Source organism: Numida meleagris, chromosome 10 (genome assembly GCF_002078875.1).
Source record: "Numida meleagris isolate 19003 breed g44 Domestic line chromosome 10, NumMel1.0, whole genome shotgun sequence".
Classification (NCBI taxonomy): domain Eukaryota; kingdom Metazoa; phylum Chordata; class Aves; order Galliformes; family Numididae; genus Numida; species Numida meleagris.
Genome location: NC_034418.1, coordinates 17533241 through 17552521, shown reverse-complemented (window position 1 = coordinate 17552521; position 19281 = coordinate 17533241). Strand labels below are relative to the sequence as shown.

Genomic DNA, 19281 nt, shown 5'->3' with positions numbered 1-19281 from the left:
GGCGACGGCGGTCCCGCGGCGGGGCGGCGGCGGGGACAGCGAGCCCGACACCGACACGGACCCCGAGGAGGCGGGGGGCGGCGGGTGCGCTTCCGCGGAGGACGACGAAGTGACGGAGCGCATCGAGTGCGCCAGGCCCGCGCCGCACCCCGCCGAGGTAGGGCCGAACGGGCGGGCCCCGATGTCCCTCCTGGAGCTGCCCCCCGAGCTGCTGGTGCAGATCTTCGGCTCGTTGCCCGGCACCGACCTGCCCAGCCTGGCCCGCGTCTGCACCACCTTCCGCCGCATCCTTCGCACCGACACCATCTGGAGGAGGCGCTGCCGGGAAGGTACAGCCCGCCCCGGGGCGGGGGGCTGGGGGTGCGAGCGGGGAGGGGACGGGTCCGGGTCCGGTGGGAGAAGGGAGAGGACCCGGGGCTGCGGCATCCTGGGAGGAGGGGGTTCCCTGGGGAGGTGCGCGGGGGGGTGCGCAGGAACCCCATGGGACGTGGGGGTGCGAGCAGCTCGAGCGCAGGGCACCGAGCTGGGGATGGCAGCTGCGGGGGAGGGACGAGGACAGACCCGCAGCCTGGGGGGGGGGGATGCCGTCACCCAGCGCTACACCCCCCGGTTCTGTGCGCGGGCGAATTTCATGCGGTGGGGAGAGGGGTCGGTCAGTCACTGCAGTGTCACCGCGCTGTGGGGGGGGGGGAAGGAGCCCTTGGGTGCCCAGCTGGGAGCCCTGGGGCCTGGAGGTAACGGGGGGAGCACCGTGCTGGCGTGTGCATTGCCTGGGGGTGTCTGTGTGAGGGCTCTGTGCTGCAGTCGTGCAAACACAGGGGGCATGTTCTCCTGCGCCGCCCCGGGCTGTGTTGCTGTGGCCCGGTCCTGCAGTTTTCACTCCTGATCTTTACCTGCTCTCAGTGTGTCTGTCTGTCCCCTGCTTGTTAACGCAGCGGCTGTCTCACCCTCCACGCGCTGTCTTGCTGTGCTCCTCCAGCTCTACGTGCTGCAGTCCTGCCAGGTGCATCCAGCTCGTGGATTCCTTTACATTCATTGCTGTTTTTCTGGTTTTAACACCAGGGAGCTCATAGGGTTGGAAACTGTAGGTGTGTGTCGGAAAGGCTGTCTGCTATGGGCAGTGGGACGCATTCAGGTGCATTAAACTTTGCAGGAATGAGTTCATGCTTTGTCAGCACTACCCAGGAACCCTTGGTCGGTGCAAAGGCTGTACCCAGAAAGCATACACCAGAGCATTCTTATTTCTCTGCTCAGCAGGGGATGATCCCAATAACTTAGCACTGTTTTTTTGACAAAAGACCAATCAAATAACACGCATTCTTTCCTTATACTCGTCTGCTGACAGAGGATCCTTACGCAGGTTTGTGTGTTTCATGAAGGGGTTCCAAAAGTTCACGGTAACACAGGGATTGTTTTCATAGGTTACATTAAACAGGCAAAACATGCGTAAAGAAACGCGAAAAATTTTTAAATCCAGGCTTGTCTGTGGAAAGGAATCACTGAAATTGTGATAGGGAAGGGTGTTTATTACATTCATGGCCACTCCTGGGGTTTTCTTGCCAATGGATAAAAGAGTGTTTAAAAGCTTACCTGAAAATTAAGGAAGCTTTGGGCTTTGTGTGGCTGAAGCTCCGTTAGATGGGGAGGGAGAACACTGCAATTAGATTCTGTCTCAAGGCTCTTTGCTTGCTGCAAGGTGAGAGGTGCTCAAAGCCAAATTTGTGTTCCCTTTCCCCACGCTGCTTCCTGTGTTTCTTCTGATGTATCGGTTCCAGCCGTGGTCAGAGCGGGTGTTGGTGGGCTGCGGGTTGGGTGGAGGTCATTCTTGCACCAAAGGCACGATGTGTGAGCTGTGCAGCACAGGGGAGGGTCAGGTTCCTGGCTGAAAACTGGACGTTTGTAGAACTGTTCCTGCAGCCTTTGGACCAGTCACGGTTCTCTGAGCTGCTCTCAGTTTGGGCTTTCACTTGCGCAGTTCTGCACGTAAGCATTCAGTGATTGCCACCGTGGTGGTACTGCAGCATTGACTACCTGCATTTGTCAGTGTGAAATTGGTCCCCTGTTCATCTCTCTGCACGTGTCTCAGAGATGCTGCTTCCCAGGCTTGGCTGATGAGTTCAATTGCCGGGGTGCATATATGGATTTCAGAAATTGGCTGAAATATCCATTTAAAACTTAGTGTATTTCTGCGTAGCAGTACATGGGTGCGTGATGGTCGGGCACAAAACGTCATCGCTTCTTGCAATCTCTTTCCAAAACAAGGCACTTCCTTCTCGAGGGCAGTTCTTAGGCACGTGCTGGTTTCTGTCTGAGTAGAAGCACGGCGTGTCCTGTAGTGGAGCTGCTGGGGACAGGGAAAACCTGGCTTTGCCCAAGTCCCATGGGGCACTCAGACCACTCAGAGCTGCTGCCTTCCCCTTGTACTGCTGTGGGCAGACTCGGCTTTAGCCTAGTCTTGAAAACATATTGTGAATAGTGCAGACATCCAGAGAGCTTGTCCGGAAAGTGCAGGAGTGGCTTTTCCTGGTGGCTGTCCTTTGGGAGAGCGCAGGGATTAACCCGAAGCCGTTGTGTAACGCTGCCGTGGCTGTTAGGGCTGTTGTCCTTTTATCATTGCAACTGTTTGGGGTAAACAGTGTCTTTGAATTGCTTCTTTGGCAAGAGGAGGATTGCAGTTGCTTTCGTGTTTTCTATAAATAGGAGATTGCTGATCTCTGCAGCGGGAGCTGAATTAAAGCACCATTGCTCGTGGCTTGACCTACCTTGATTAGCACCTGATAGGCCACAACTTTCATCTTAAAGCAGCGTAGGAGCAGCAGGACGCTTGGAAACAGAGCAGTGGTTCCGAATAACCACTTAGAACATGGCTGAGAAGGCTTTGGGTTGTAACAACAATTTGTTTCTTTGGTGAATTGTGGTGGGCTTTATCATCTCTAACCGTGTTCTTGGTCCGGGTGCTGTCTGAAGGCCAGTTGCTTGCTGTTTCTTGCTAGCAGTGGCCATTCTGCAGAGGCTCTTCCTCAGGTGTGTTTGTAGGTTGCAGATCTGGAGCCACCCATCTCCTTGCTTCGGGGTTTCCACAAATGCCTTCACTCATTGCGGATCACAGCTCCTTCTGGTCAGCTCCTCTACAACCCTTCTGCTGGGAGAAGCCTTTGGAAACAAGAAGCCGGTTCCAAACTTGTCCTCCCGGTACTTCAGAGGTGCTGAGCTGAGGATCTCCCATGTTTGTGGTGTCTGAATCAATCCAACAAGTTTCTGTGCCTTCTGTTCTGTGCATGGCATTGTAAATGCACCCGTATCCAGGGCTAATTAGAAGACTTGATTAACCAGGGCAGTGTTGAGCCCTAGCAGTGGTGAGGGTGTCAAGCTCTAGCAGACATCCTCGTGCCCTCTGAGCTGCAGGTGACCACAGGCAGCGCTTGGAGCTGCTGGGAGAGGCACGAAGGGAAAGCAGTGCTGTGATGTGGGATTGTGTTATTGGAAATGCTCCCTGCTTCCAGGAGGTGATGTCACAGCTGCAAGGAGGGCTCTCTGTGCCACGGGCAGGCTGGGGAGTAGATTACACTTGGAAAGGTAGAATGAATCCCACTAATACCTTTCCAAGTCCTTTTGGTTCCAGTGCATGTGGCCATGGAAACAGCACTGTGTCACCATGTTTGGCACGTTTTCCAAGCACTCGTTAAAAACCCAATAGAACAGGCTTTGCAGCTGGTCAAGGAAGAGCTTCAAAACCAATTTCCATCCTTACTTCTGAAGCTGGATTATTTCTAACCGTGTGCATTTCTGTGGCTGTTAACTCCTTAAGATGCTTGATGCAGCACCGAGATGGGTTCCCTTGAAATGGACTTCAGTGCAGAGAAGTGGGGTTTCTCAGGAAAGGGCTTTCTGTTCCTCATGGAGCAAACCTCATCCGTTTCATTTTGCCTGAGCTATCTCTTAAAGCTCTACTTACTCTAAATGTTAACGTCCCTCTGTGGTGAGTGCTAAAGCACGCTCAAACGAGATGCTTTGTCGTAACGTGTGTGATGCCAAATAGTGAGTAACAGCAGGGGTTCTTGCAGTGTTCATTGTTTTGTTTGCAGCTTTTGTAGCCTTTCTGCTTTCCTCAAATTTCCCTGCAGGTTGCCAGGGGCGCTTGCATGAAACTGAGGTAGAGCTCTGACCTCAGGCCCCATCCCACCCGGCCCCGTTGTTCGGGTTGGGTGCTGGCTGTCGTCTGTCCTGGGGCTGCACTGAGAGTGGTGTGTGGATGCAGCAGGCAAAACCCCTAGGGAGAGATGAGGGCTTGTGGAGGAAGGCAGGACGGCCCCGTGCTGGTGTTGCTGTTGGCAGCATGGAGAAGTGCCATTTGGGCAGGATCCTCTGCGTGTCTCCTCCCTTTCTGATGCAGCATGAATATCTTCAAGGAGGCTGAACGTACCCTAGCTGCAACGCCTGCTGCACAAAGCCTGCATCCCGCTGATGCTGTGGCCGGGTGGATGTTTCTTTCCGTGGAAAGAGCGGGCTGTTTGCAAACAGCAGGGTATCACCACCCTGCTTCTGTCAGCTTACAAGGTCTCTAACTTTCTGACCAGCTGAGGAAGCACACCATTCCCTCCACCCTTCGATGCAGTTACGAGGCACGTACCCATAGAGCAGCTGAGAGCCTCCCTGAGCCTGGCAGGGGTGGCAGCCATGGGGTGGCTGCAGGGTGCTCAGTGCCCAGCCTCCAACTCAGCTCTGGTTTCATGGATGTGCAGGGTGGCTGGCTGCAGCCCAGCACTGAGTGACTTGTTTGTGCTGGGCTGGGTGTACTTCCCTGCGAGCTCGTCTGTCTGCTCTCTGGCTGTTTGTGCATCCTCATCCCGCCTTGTGTTTGATGCACAGAGCTTCCTCTGGCTTTTGCCGTGGAAGTCAGCAGGAGTTTTGCCACGGGCTTCTGCATCTTGTAATGAAGGGCAATGCCTTTGTACCTCCTGCCCACTCTTACCTCGGCTGAACTTGCTGTTTACCCGAAGCAATGCAATGCAGAGCGTGCATTCCCCCTGGGCGGGCTGACAGCAAGCTTTGTGGTTGCTTTATCATCACATATGTGTGCCACAAGTGCTGTATTTATAGCCTGAATGATGCTGGATTCATTCAGGGACGCTCTTGCTTTTCTCCTATACGAAAAATGGATTCTCAGCTTGCAGCAGGGGTGCTTGGCAGCCCTGGTGCTTGGCATTGCTAGGGGAAGCTGTGTTTGATCTGCAGCGTGGAGGTCTTTGATGTCAAGGAGGATAGCTTTGCACACTGAGATCTAACAGGACTGCTGCAGCAGCGTGCTTGGTGCTGCTGATGGTTTGCTGGGATTTCCTCCCTCTGCTCTTCTAAGGATTTCTTGCAGTGAGATGTTAGTGCTCGCTTTTATTTTTATTTATTTTTTTTCGAGTTTCTTAGAAGTTCGGTGTTGACTTCCTGCAAACAAAACGAGATGATCTCATGTTCTGCTTCAAAGCTGCCTTTCAGGTCTCGGGCTTGCTTTGTTTTCGGGCTGTTCTGTGAGCAATCAAAGGCCTTTGGAGCCCCATCTCCATCCGATCCCCTTTCAAGTGTAACCATATTTGCACATGCTGATGTCTGTTTAATGTCTCCGTGTCATTCTTTTTTAAGCCTGTGACCTTTTCTTCGGCTCCTAATGAGCACTTTTCTCTGTTGGATAGCTCAGTGGGAGTAAATAATTACTACGCACCATCGTGATTTGATCTAAATGGGCATGCACTGGGAGCTGTGCTGAGCACGCCTCTCACACCCCCCGCAGTGCAGATGTCAGCCTCTGTAACTTCGCTGCGTGGTGTGTTCTTACGGTGGGATTGTTGCAGGCATGGCTTGGAAAACACCGGATTCCCAACCTGCAGTGCAGTCACCTCCAGTTTTTCATTCGCTCTGCAGCAGAGCAGTAAGATTCTCAGACTGATGGCCCAGCTTGGGACCATCAGCAAGGACCGTGGGTGGCAAGGCCTTAGCACCAGAGCTGACGTTGTTATCCGTGTCGTTGCAGAGTACGGCGTCTGTGAAAACCTGCGGAAGCTGGAGATCACAGGAGTGTCCTGCCGGGACGTGTATGCCAAACGTAAGTGCCGGAGCCGATACGGATCTGCACGTCCTTGCTCAGGACCAGCTTTGAAAGCGTCGGCGTGTTGAATATTTAGTACGCTATTCAGACTCGCTTTCTCATGGCAGAGGCATCTGGGAGGCTGACACATTTGGGATGGTATTTGATACTAAGCAGATAGCAAGAACTGGGGCATCTGCCCTCCAGTCCTCTGGTAGAAGAAGGCACAGAATTTAAGTTTCTTATAGAGCGTGATGAAGGTTTTTCATCTTTTCCCATTTGTTTTACCCTTTTCAGACCTTGCTGAGGAATTAACTGATGTTTTCTCTAGAGGCTGCCAGTGCCCCAGAGTGACTAAGTTAAGGCTGGCCTCAGTGAGAGGATGCCATTCTATGCTGACAGTGGGAAGGAGCTGTCAGTGGAGTCCTTTGGGCTGCTCCTGGAGGAGGAGGACGTGGCAGGGCTGGCTTCTGCTCTGCTGCCACTGTGTTCTAGGGACAGTGGGACCTCAGATTCAGCATGCACCTACCTTGCAGAAGGCACATCCGCTATCTCCTGGTTTGGGGGATATCAGAGAGGAGAAAACAGGATAGGCTGTGGCCCGAATGGAGGCAGGGATCCATGTGAGGGTGTCTACCCGTCACCAAATCTTGCCCTTTGCAGTCAGATGCTGTGGGGTTGCTCTGAGAGCTTTGCTCAGCCTCCAGGAGCTCCTATATCAGCACTGTCAGGCTGTTTTATCTTGGTTCCACCACCACATATTTTGACATATTTTGTAAGGGCTTGTGATCCTCACTATAAAGAACATGATTTAACCTGTGGCACCTGAGCCGTGGCTTCTGGCAGTTCACATAAGGCCCTGTTTTATATAGCAAAAACAGTAACTGTCCCAAGTTGCAGTCATGAGAGGTCTCTGTAGGCTTTGCAGAGCCAAGAACCAGCTCGTCTTCTACATCTGCTTTAGTGCTGAGCCTTGAAGCAGTGATTACCTCAAGCACTGATCCTCACACTGGAGAGGAACAACTTCTGGGTTTTAATCTCATCTATCTGAGGACTTGCTGAGCATCCTCAGGCAGAGTTATTTCGCCACTCACTGCCTCTACATTTGTGCACATGAAATGGAAGCACTTTCCTTGTCTGGGTGGGAGGGCTGGGTGATGCTGAGCCAGCTCCTGGAGGCACGTGGTCAGCACTGGAGGTCCCCATTCCGTTCTGTGGATTTCCAGAGTCTGATCAGACTTACAGGGCGGGTTTGTTGAGGGCTATGAAATCAACAACTATTTTGCCAGTCTTCCCTTGCACCAGGGTAGTTTCTGCTTCCACAGCATCCATTGCACTCTGTGTGTGAGGACTACCTCCGCCATAGCCTTCACTGCCTTCAAGAGGAGGGACTGTGCCCCTCTCCATTGGGCAATCCTAAGCAGCATGGTTGCTAGCCACGATTAGCCAGGCACAGCTCAGGGTGGAAACCCCAAACTGATGCACCACAGCTGGAAGTGAAGTGTGAAGGGAGTCGGTCCAGATTCATCGTAAGGCGACGGCGGAGCTGAGTTCTCTGGCACTTACCCTGCTGTGTCTGTTCAGGTATAAACCCACGGGTGAAGTCGGGGCGTTTTATGAAAATCCTTCCCGACTACGAGCACATGGAGTACAGAGATGTTTACACCTGCCGTACGTACCCTGCTGGTCGATGCTTCCTGCACTGAGCACACACACGAGATGCTGCATGGAGTGTGGCGTTGCTTTAAGCGAATAGTTTTTTGGGGTGGATGTTGGGACAGGGATGCTCAGCCTTCTGCAGGTGTTGAGGGGAGCGCTGATCACAACGGGGGAAGCCTGTGCTGCTCGGTGTCTGGAAGGAGAATGGAATAAGGTCACCGTGCAAACTCAGGTTACTAACTCACGAGTGCTTGGGGATGGAGTTCTGCACGTGCTGATGGGAGGAGCGAATGCTGCCTGTGCTGAAGAAGGCAGTTAGTTGAGCACGGGCCATACAGAGATGTACAACAGGCCATGGTGACAGTGTCTTTAATGCGAGTCACGGCAGAGAAGCAGCGATGGTGCTGCTGCAGGAATCTGCAGGAAGCTTTAGCTTTTGTAGATTGCTGCCTGGGCGCTTGCCCTGAACGTGCTGTGGCTCTGAGCTGGTCTTTGGTGCTGTTCCCTCAGCTGTGAATTCTTCAGCTGCAGCCCCAAACATCTGAAGTCTCAAACCTCTTTTCTGTAGGGGCATGGCGTGTCCGCTTGGAGAGCAGCCAGCGTGGGTTACGGTGTCACTGCCAGTTTCCCCCACCTGACTGTTAAGCCTTTGTTAGCAGGGTTGATGGTGGCTGCTCCCTAACTCGTACAGCACGAGCCAGGTCAGCTCAGATGGCTTTCTCCAGGTGTACAGCTCGTTTTGGTGATGCTTTACTCATCCCACTGTGAGCAGTTCCCCCTGGCTGAGGGCTGCTTACGTTGTTCTGGCTCAGTTTGGTTATAGGCATCTTGCTTTGTCCTGAGGGAGCTGCAGTGGTCCAGGTCCTTTCCAGTCAAAGCAAACTAGGCGATGTGCCGGGATTTAGCTAAAACAGAGGTGTATGAAAGCATCTGCTGTGCTCCTGATTTAATAACCCATTCTGGGGCTGTAAGTGCCTTCCCACACCGCTGGTGTTTGTGGTGTGCCAGCTCTGCCGTGCCTGCTTGAGTTGCAGTGGGTTTGCTCAGTGTCACTCCTTGTCCTTTGTGTCCTGTGGCTCTGGAGAAGAGCACAGGCATCAGACCTTCCCCAGGCAGCTCCTGCGATGGGAGCTGGGGCGTTCCCTGCTCGCCCGAGCCCTCCCCAAGCTGCTTTTCCATCGGAAGGGCTCGCAGGGCTGCGTGTGGCAGGGTGGGCAACAGCCCGCCCGGCTGGGGGTGCTGCTGAAGCTCCCATGGGTGCATCTCTCGTTCCACTTGGCAGCACGTGGGCTCAGAAGTTTGGATAGGGGAGAGACTTCTTCAGCACTGAGAGGAGTTGGAGGTCTCGCACGTAGCAGAGGAAAGCAAGCAAGCCTTGGAGAGAGGCCCAGGTGCTGCTGTGTTCTGAGGAGCGGGGAGGGAAGCAGCTGTCGGATCCATCCACCTCCTGCCACGGGGAAGCCAGGGCTGGAACTCGGCTGTGGGTTTAGCTGCAGCCCAGAGACTTTGTAGAAGGAAAAAAACGATCAACCCCAGGCCTGAAACAGGGAGCTAAGCTTTTGCAGTGGGACTTGTCGAGGCCTTTAGCCTGAAAGAGCAGGAGGAGGTGGAACGGGAAAGAAATCCTCCTCGCTATTGGCTAGCTCAGCATCAAGCTTTTTGTCCTAAAAGTAATAATAATAATTAAAAAAAAAAAAAAAAGCTGGGTTTTGTCAGCTCTGTGGCAGACAGGGTGGGCAAGGCAGACTGTGGGAGGTGAAGTGGCTTATGCACATACCACTTATTAATATGTAATTACAGCACTGAGAGAAGAGGATGGGGAATGCAGCTTGCTCAGTCGCCTCGGTGCTGTTTGTGCTGCCCTCGGTTTGCTGAGTGAAAGCAGACAGTGGGTCCCAAATTGTTTTCTGTGCTGGGAAAAGGCCGCTCCAGGCCAGCTGGCTGCAGCTCTGGGTAACCAGCCCTGCTGTTCTCACCCACCGTGGAAGTTCTCTGCTTTGCTGTAATAAAAACACCCCGACCACCTTCCCTGTCCCAAGTATTTGTGGGAACAAAGCTGCACTGAAACTCAGTTCTTCCTGTATGAGCTGACGTGAAACAAAAAGCGATTGAACATCGTTCATTCATGCTGGTTTTGTAAGCTGTGGCTTTCCATGTTGGCCAGGAGCATCCCTGGAAGACAAGGCTCTTAGAAATGACCTGTGTCCCGTTGCTCCCACACAAGGTGCCGGACTGTGTGTGTGGTCACCTGCATGGGAAGGTCATTGGTGACAGCTGAAAACTATCCGGACAAAAGGCATCGCTGTGAGGCTGGGAGAGGAGGCGAGGAGCATCTCCGAGCTTCCCTTCAGATGGTTCCGTGCAGGCATTATCACCTGTCCGAAGACATTTTCCTGTTTGCCCTTCAATTCTGGCAGCAGGCAGTGAGAGGGGCTGGGCAGCAGCTTCTGAGCCCTGCTGAAACGTAGCAGCTTGCTTCGAGTGCTGCAGCTCCCCAGCTCGTAACCCCCGGTCCCCCGAGCTGGCATGGTCTGTGCGCTTGGCCCCGCTGTTCATTGGCTGTGTTTAAGAAGGGTGCTTAACTCTGGAGACAAATTTGTCTCTGCAAGGAGGGGAAATGCTCTGAACGCTCCAATTTCCCTATTCTTTACTGCCTCTGTGTCTTTATTTTCTGCTGCTTTGCCGTGTGAGGCATCAGGTGCGATTTTTGGTAGCTGGAGGTGGCGGATACTTGATTTGTTTTTAGCTCTGGGTATGTCGTGTGATTTGCACCAACAGGAGCACGTTGCAGAGGTCTCCCACTGAGGTATCTGCTCGTGTAAGGTCCTGGGAACAAACTCCTGCCCCTGCAGTGCAGCAGAGCTTCAGAGGGCAAGAAATCCTCGTGAACTCATGGGAGTTCAGAGCTGCCTCGCTGTGGTTGGGTGCAGCCAGCATTCACTTCCTTATCATACTGTTGTGGCTGGCACTGCTCAGCGTGGTGTGCAGTTTGGTGGTAGTTTTATTTCCCTTTATTTTATTTTATTTTTCCCCCTTCCATCCCCCAAATTCCAATCCCTTAGCTCGGTGACGCTCACCTCCGTGTCTCACTGTTCCCCAGTGCTGCACCGATACCGGCACATCTTGGGATTGTGGCAGCCAGACATCGGGCCCTACGGGGGACTGCTGAACGTGGTGGTGAGTACCTCGTCCTGGGGCTGTGCTATGGGACTGCACAGAGCCCTCGGAGTGCCCCTTGGCCATCTGCGTGGTGCTGAGAGCTCTGAACAGCCGGCCCTCAAGCACGTGCTTGGTACCCAGCTTGCTCCTCGGATCTTTCCATCATCACGGCCTTTTTGCAGACAGTCCTTTTGTATTTCAGCTGCACCCCGCATAGCAACAGGAACACACAGGAAGACGTGAGGAATGTTTTAGGGCAAGGCTTCCTTTAATGCTGGTATTCCAGTGGCTGGCACGGGAGTCTTGTGCTTCGATACTGCAGAGACTTGAGTGCTAGCCCGTTACTTAGTGCTTAACCTTTACATTTTGCAAAGGGTTTTGCCCTTGTGTTTGTGCACCTCGCCTCTCTGTACTTTGCCGTCCTTTACTAACGCAAGATTCGTGGAGCCTGCCAGCTCTCGTGCTGCTGGGGAGAGCAGTTAATGAACAACCCTGATGCTGTATTACTGAGGCTGGGCAAGAAGCTTGCCAGAAGCCCTTATTCTTTGCACCAGAGTGCAATAGGTGACAGGCTGACCCATAACAAATGACCAGGGCCGGTGCTGCTTTGTCCTTAGAGTTTTGCAACGTTCTGTTTCATGAACTGATATGAGTACTTCCAAGTGCACCGATGCTTACACGATGTCGTGACCTTACAAAAACAAGCGTGCCCCCGTGGCACTGCTCTGCTTTCCTCCCAGATCTCTGTTCAGAAAATATCCTTTCTCTGGAGTCGTGGGGCTGGAAGGGAAGGGCTGTTAGGCGTGCAGGAGGAGAGCTGGCGCTTGTACTTCTCAGCTGAGGGGATTGTTGCTTCCTGTGCTGCCCGTGAATAATAGAGCCAAATAATTCCTCATCCAAGAGGAGCAGATAATCATGAGAAGCAGAACTCTGAGAATCTGCCAGCAGGAGCTCTCAAACTAATTAGAGCTTGACTTGCTGTGTGGTCTCTCCCTCCGGATCCTGTGCACCAAGCATCCGTCGCAAAGTCCTTTGCAACAATAAAAGCCTGATGATTTTCCGGTGGTGCAGAAAAACCTCATAAAGAAAGCCTCTCCCTCTTCGCCAGGGGTGTGCTGTGAGTGCATATGGTCTGGTTTAATTGCTGGAAAGCAGTTTGGAAAAGCAGCAAGCTGTTCTGCAGCTCTTGGCCTGTTGTAGGATAGGCCCCAGTGCTGGCTGCTGTGAACTCCACAGGACGTGAGCAAGGCTGATGCTGTGTGCGTTGTTCCCCACCCTCTGCAGGTAGATGGTCTGTTCATCATTGGGTGGATGTACTTGCCACCTCACGACCCTCACGTTGATGACCCCATGAGATTCAAACCTCTCTTCAGGATCCATCTCATGGAGAGGAAATCTGCAACGGTTGAGTGTATGTATGGCCATAAGGGACCTCATAACGGCCACATCCAGGTGAGCTCCCCTTGTGTTTGCAACAACGCGAGTCCTAGGGGCGACGTGTGTGTGCAGCTTGGCCGTAGAAGCAGATTGAACAAAAAACAGGTTTTTGAAAGGATGTGGCCCTGGCATGGATGCCAGCTTTACCCTTATTGTGGGTCTTCAAAGTTGTGCGCGCTGCTCCCTGCGCAGAGGATTTGTTCACTGTTATACTCTCCTTTGTATGGCTGGAGCAGGGTGGGAGCACCAGGATGTGTGCAGGCTGAGATAAAGGATGCAGAAAGTGGCCTCGTTCAGCTGCTGGGTGCAGGCACACAGACCTGCTTGGTTTTCCAGTGCTAAATGAGACTGTAGGAAGGCGACTTAGCGTCATCCGTTCAGCTGAATGCTTTGAAAAGCTTCTCCAGGGGCTGCTTCCTTGTCCTTAAAATGAAAACAAACCTCAAATAGAGAAGCAGCGTGATAAGATCTTTCATTAGAATTGGGTTTATATGGTGTTCATTTCTCTGTCCTATAGCTGGTGCGTGGAGGATCTCTTAATGATATCTCACCCGTGCCTAATTCAGTAACACTTGCTGTGCAAAGCATTTACTCCAAGCAGTCGTGGTTAAGCCATCCCAGGCATCTCTCATCGGGTCTGTAACCTGTTCCATTTTCCCCCCATGGTAACTGCAGATTGTAAAGAAGGACGAGTTCTCCACCAAGTGCAACCAGACAGATCACCACCGGATGTCAGGGGGAAGGCAGGAGGTAAGAGTGCTTGACCAAGCTTACTGCTGGTGTGCGTCCCTTCTCTGAGGATAAAGCACTGCTGCCTTATCTAAGCTCGTAGCTAATATCAAGATCTGTGCATCTGAGCATGCTTGAAAGCACAAGCTGGTAGCCTGAGGCTGATGTGCTCTGATCTTTTCTTGAGTGTGTGCGGGATCCAGGGGAGCTCCTGCACGTGCCAAGGTTTGACGGAGGGGCTGGGATCAGGTTTGATGGAGGGGTTCAGTGGATGGGATCAGCTCAGCATGATGCTTGCAGCATTGCCCTGGCCCTGCCTCAGCGTGCAGCAGTGTGAGAGCAAGCTGTTCTGTCCATCCCATTGAACAGAGCAGAGATTTAGGTGCTCTCCCAGCAAGGTGCTTTCTTCCTCGCTGCGGTTGGATCCTGAGTACCTGTGCGGTGGTGCTGGTCCTGTTGGGTAGCAGGGCTGTGTGAAGAAAGGCAGCAGCGTGCCCCGTGTGCCTTGCTGCGCTCCCCAGACACTGATCTCTGCGGTCCTGCTGTCTGCATAATGAAGATCTTTCAGACGCAGCCCTAATGCTGAGCACCAGCTGCATTTGAATACCGGCTTGTCAGCGGGGCACCTTTCTGCTGCTTGTCGTCTTTGTGGAGGGATTAAAGCTCCATTTGTTTGTTTCCCCCGTGCCTGTGTAAGGCATGCCCAGCGAGGCCGATTCCTACCCCAGCCTGCTCCAAGCTGCAGGTGTAGCTGTCAGGATGGAAGCCTGGAAGTGGTGCTGCTGCCAGGAGCCCAGCTTGCTCAGCATGGCAAGACCTGATCCTTCGCTTGCTTCTGACGCGTGCTTTAAGATGTCTGTGTGCTAATGGGAAACAGCTGGGTGAAAGGTTTCCTTAAGTGTTTTCTGCTTCTGCAGCAGATGAGAAATGCTTTAATACTTTCAAAGCGCCGCGTTAGGGATGCGTGGCATTATGGTAATTGGGGGATCTGGCTTTAGAAGATAGAGCAGGTTGGGGATGTCGCTCGGTTGGCTGCTATCTCGGTGTAAGCTGCTGGCACGCCAGCTCGTGTGAGGGTATTAACTTGTCAGAGCTGCTGTGGAGGGACTTGGGGAGATTTTTTTATCAAAGGACCCTTCAGCTTTAGATGCATCAGTATTATACGGGCAGGATTTAACCCCCTAAACCTTCGGTGCTTTTCAGAAGCTTCCCCTTTTGTGTTTAACGTGCCAGCTTAGGGCACAGGAGCGGGCTTTTGTGGGCACACGGGTGGGTTACTGCAGGATAAATCAGGACACGACAGTAGATCAGCTGATATGCAGTCACAGGGGATGCTTGTGCATAGGATTGATTTGAAGGGAAGCATGTCTTTGTGGTGCAGAGCCTTGCTGGTAGTGTGGTCACCGTGACGACGGTTCAGTGTTTTTCCAGGCCTGCTCTGCAGCAATATTTGCTTGATCCCCACCCTGCCCATAACCAGCTGTCGGCGTGAGCCCTCTCTGTGCCCAGCTGGGGGGGTTGTACCCATGGAGCACGGTTGTGCTGCGGTTCTGTCCCTGTTGTAAATGCAGCACCTCTGTCTTCCTACAGGAATTCCGGACGTGGCTACGGGAAGAGTGGGGCCGCACTCTGGAAGACATCTTCCATGAGCACATGCAAGAGCTCATCTTGATGAAGTTCATCTACACCAGCCAATATGAGTAAGGGCACCAGCTCTTTCTAGGTATTAAGGCTGCTGCAACGACCAGACCACATTAGATCCTTCCTTCTGAAAATGGGATGCTTGAGCTGACCTTTCACAGCCAGAGGAACGTCATCTTGTTGAGGTTCTGCCTCTGCAGGCTCTGTGCAAAGATGTGGGGAAGCACAGTCCTTTCTGTTTGCTGGGAGAGGTGGACATTCATTATTACTGCTTCCATTCCAAGCTGGCTGAAATAGCTAGGCACAGTAAGATTGTCTTGAGCCATCTGACAGCGTTCATTTTGAAGACAGAATGATCCTGAGGGACTCTGCTTGGTAGCCTTGTTACTAAACAACATGCTTTGTAGTGTGCTAGGTGGAAATGATGCAGTCCCTGAGAACTTTTCTTGACTATCAGTCCAAAGTTCTAATAGCAGACGTTGAGATATGCTTTGCTCCTTAGGTCCTCCAGAAATGCCAGGGCGTGTTTCTGAGGCCTGGTGTGCTAACAAGGGCTGGTAAAGGCAAGTGGAGGGAGGGGTGTTTGCATTTGCCTGAGATGAAACCTGTGAAGCTTGTTGTAACACTGCGAGCACGCATCCTGCCTCTGATGTGATGACGACCCAGAGCTGTCACGAGGAGCTGACTGCAAACACTTCCCTCGTGTCTGGGAGTCCTCTCTTAACCTCTCTGACCTTTCCTTTTGCACAGCAACTGCTTAACATACCGACGCATCTACCTCCCTCCGAGCAGCCCTGACGACCTCATCAAGCCAGGTCTCTTCAAGGGAACGTATGGGAGCCACGGGCTGGAGATTGTCATGTTGAGCTTCCATGGAAGGAAAGCCAAGGGGACTAAAATCACCGTGAGTGTGCTTTCCCTTCTCTCAGCTGTTTGTTAAATTCATCTTTCATTGATGCCGTGGATGCACAGGAGAAAGGAGAAGGTAATCAGGCACTGTAAGCCCAAAGCTTATTTCCTCGTGGGTGTTGGTGGCATTAGTGGGTCTGAACATGTGCCAGTGTAGCTAGAACTTGGTCTGCAAAGTTTTTCCATGGTGCTAGCTGGCTCCCTCTCCATTTTCTGTCTTTATGAGCTGCTTTCTGTGAGCAACTGGTAGCAGATCGTTGGAGATCACTCATGTGCATCAGAAGAGCAGGTACCAAATAGCAGCAGCTCTTCACTGGCACTAAGCTAGTGATCTCTCTGCAAGGAGGGATTCTGACACAGTGCTGGTGCAGGTTTTGACTTCCTTACATCCTTGCAGCTATAGCCTGGCTTGTAGCATTTGATGCAACATTCTTGTTTCTGGGAGGCACGGAGAGCTCAGAGAACAAAATCTGCCATCTTTTTGTTACCAGCTTGGTGGGCGCAGAGTAGGGTGAACTCCGTAGAAGCCAGATGCAGGATCCTGCCCTGCAGCCACCCTGTTTCTTCCCACCTCCAGGGAGATCCCAACATCCCAGCTGGGCAGCAGACTGTGGAGATAGACCTGGCTCACCCCCTGCAGCTCCCTGACGTCGAGAACCTGCGTGATTTCAGCGAGCTCTCCCGCATCGTCCTGGAGGTGCAGGAGCAGGTGCGTCGGGAGGAGCAGGAGGACGAGCAGCAGCAGGGGGAAGAGGACCGCTCCCAGCAGGCTGCCTCCTCTCCTGCTGCACAGCCCCAAGGAGGAGAAGGTGCTGAGGGGGAAGAGACCGCGGCTGGGGCAGAGCGGGCGACCCAGGACAAGGCTCCGGCGTCCCAGCCCTTCGTGCTGCCCATGGGGGTCATATCGAGGAACGAGGACTATCCCCGGACCTGCCGGATTTGGTAATGGGGACGAGTTGTTTCGTAGCCTACTTGTGCCATTCACTTTTTGAAGAGGAAAGTTTGATCTTTGAAGCATGCGCTGTATTTGTTTGCCCTTTACCTGTACACGGGCCCCTTGTGCTCAGGCTTTCTTTCTCTGCTGCCCTATTTCTCGTACTCTCGTTTGATCCTCTTCTTTCTTACCATGCTGTCATCTGCAACCCTGCTTCCTTTGTAGATTTTTTTTTTTAAATCCTGTTTCTCCTAGAGCTAGCACCTCCCTGTATTTTGCCTTTTTTCCCCCCTCCAAGAGCTGCTCAGCTCGTATATTTGGAGATCTGCTGGAGCTGCTTCCTGTTCCTGCCTCCTGTCATTTGTGTTCCTTGGCTGTGGGAACGCAGCGATCCCTCCCACCCCTCCCTGGCATCTGGTGCCTTGGCACCAACTCTGCAAGGTGCTGAGCGCCGTAAGCAGGAGGTGCAGGTCCGCACAGAGCCTCGTGGAGCGGGGCCTGGGCTCGGTGGAGCAGCATGCTAAATGAGGTGTGGAAACAGAGCCCAGAAGCTGAGGCTTAGGCAGGTGACCTTCAGCCAAACATCTGTGCTCATGGAAAAGCTTACCAATAGCTGCTTAATCCCAGAAGGCCCCTGCTGTCACACGCAAGCTGTGTTTGAATAAAACCCTGCTCCACCTGCTGCTTGCTTGGAGGTTACACTGACCTTTACTCCTCCCCAGCTCCTGTTAAGATTTTCCTTTCTCCCCTTTCCCCTGGGTTTGTCACAAGGTTTGCCTCTCTGCTCGCCCCCTCCACCTGCGTTTTCTTTCCTTTGAGGGCTGCCTGCACCTGGGTTGATCTTTGAGTTGCAGAAGTAAATAAATCTCAGCTGGATTACTGGGCTGAGCTGCAGGAAAAACCCATCCTCGGTTTGCAGGTGCTAATTAGAAGCCAGGAGCCTCCAGGAGGGCTCAGATAAATGCACACAGCAATGGATGGTTTTCTATTTTCAGAAGTGGTGTCAATGGTGTTTTGCGATGAGAACCAAGTGAATTAAAACTCCCTGCTCCGTCGCACCGGGCAGCGTGCTTGGTGGCGGCTTGATCACGGTATTATTACTATTACTGTTAAATATTAGGTAGTCATGGCTGTTCCCAACCCTTTTTTTTTTTTGTTTTTTTCTTTGCTCTTCTCTCCTTGCAGTTTTTATGGGACGGGGCTCATTGCTGGCCATGGCTTCACCAGCCCCGAGCGAACGCCCGGTGTTTTTGTTCTTTTCGACGACGATCGCTTTGGATTCATCTGGCTGGAGCTGAAGTCCTTCAGCCTGTACAGCCGGATCAAGGTCTCCTTCCAGAACGCCGAAGCGCCTTCCCGTGAGGCTTTTGATGAAATGCTGAAGAATATTCAGTCGCTGGCTACTTGATGGGTGATCTGTGATGGACAGGGCTAGGGGCTGCGAAGGCCGCTGCGCTCCCCGGCCAGAGATAGGCTTGGGGATTCCTTGCTCTTGGTACCTCTGAAGAAAAGCATGCACTTTTAATAAAGCCTTTTTACCCCCCTTATGTACACATCCCTGTTAAAATATCCATGACTGCCCTTTCCTCCCTGCTGCCCCTCACTGCTCCCCTAGCAGTCCTCGGTACCTGGTCTGTAACATCGCTTTGAATGGCTGAAGGGATCCTGCAGAGGAGGACACGGAGCTTTCTGACTGCAGGAAGAACACACTGGAACAAAAACAACTGGAGTTCAGAGTTGGATCAGAGAACACCACCTGAACTGGATGGACGCGAACCCTCTGCGGTGGCCATTAGGAGTCTCCCATGGAACGAGCTCTCCTTCAGGGAGAGGGGATTCATTCAAGCCTTTGCTGTGCTCTGGGCCTGCCTGTCCTCGTGGGGGAGCTGCTTTACCCTCCTGCAAACAGCTCAGTCCCTGGCTGGCTGCTTAATGTTGATTGCATCGGCGCTGAGCAAGCACGTCCTCCTCTCCAGAAACCTTTCTCTGCGTGCAGCGTCCTCGAGAGGGGCTGGTGTCACGTACCTGCATCTTTGAGTAATTAGAGCGGGTCGTTTCCTCATGAGAAGTTCCCCGTTGGGCAGCGAGGGGAGGGTTCCCTCTGTGAGTGGCTTCTGCAGGTCGCTGGCTGCGCTGTCCCTGGGGCTCAGGGCTGGCTGCCTCCCTCAGCGCAGGGGATTCTTGTTTCTCGCGGGAGATGGATGCAGAGCTGGAAGCGGGCGTAAACAGCAGAAGCTGCTGCATTCAGAACTGCTTTTGTATCTGAAAGTTGGGCCTGAAATCTAACGGAGGGAGGAAAGAGCCAAGGATGGCATAAGCCCCAGTGCAGCCTTTTGAGTCCTGTCCGTGCTGGGCAGCAGGCATGCTGTCGCTGGTCCAGCTGTGGCCCCAGTTACCAGGTTGCCCCGTGCAGGCTGAAGGAGCAGTGAGGAGTTGTGGTGTCTCTGTGGCTCATTTTATGGTTGGTGCTGGCAGGTTGATGCTGCTGCTCTGCTCTCAAGGCCCTTCTGTTCCCTTTCTAGCCGCGCTTGTTTCATCCCAGATGACTGCTGCTTGCACAGAAAGCTCCTGGGCTCATTTTCTTTCCATGATGCCTCTGCTGGTGGGGGAGCCAGGTTCCCCATAGACAGTTCTGCTCAGCAACGCACCGTAGGAAAATCCTGCCCGGTGCTAATCTGCAAACTGTGAGTTGTGCTATAAAGCATCCCAGCACATTTCGTCATTAATCCCCTCTCTG

The 19281-nt window shown here is 53.0% G+C and overlaps 1 protein-coding gene across 1 annotated transcript; it reads left to right on the top strand.

Annotated features, from left to right (window-relative positions):
* Positions 40 to 18097, top strand: FBXO31 (F-box protein 31). Its single transcript, XM_021408442.1, has 9 exons — positions 40 to 329; positions 6023 to 6094; positions 10836 to 10912; positions 12179 to 12346; positions 13007 to 13081; positions 14651 to 14760; positions 15452 to 15605; positions 16188 to 16552; positions 17730 to 18097. The coding sequence occupies exons 1-9, from the start codon at positions 182 to 184 to the stop codon at positions 17950 to 17952; spliced, it is 1392 nt and encodes a 463-aa protein (XP_021264117.1). The 5' UTR covers positions 40 to 181; the 3' UTR covers positions 17953 to 18097.

Bases quoted from the DNA above. Each gene is read 5' to 3' on its own strand.
- FBXO31 (XM_021408442.1), top strand. From the start codon at position 182: ATGTCCCTCCTGGAGCTGCCCCCCGAGCTGCTGGTGCAGATCTTCGGC. The intron at 6,095-10,835 runs GTAAGTGCCGGA...ACTGTTCCCCAG, and splicing joins CCGGGACGTGTATGCCAAAC to TGCTGCACCGATACCGGCAC. The intron at 15,606-16,187 runs GTGAGTGTGCTT...TCCCACCTCCAG, and splicing joins CCAAGGGGACTAAAATCACC to GGAGATCCCAACATCCCAGC.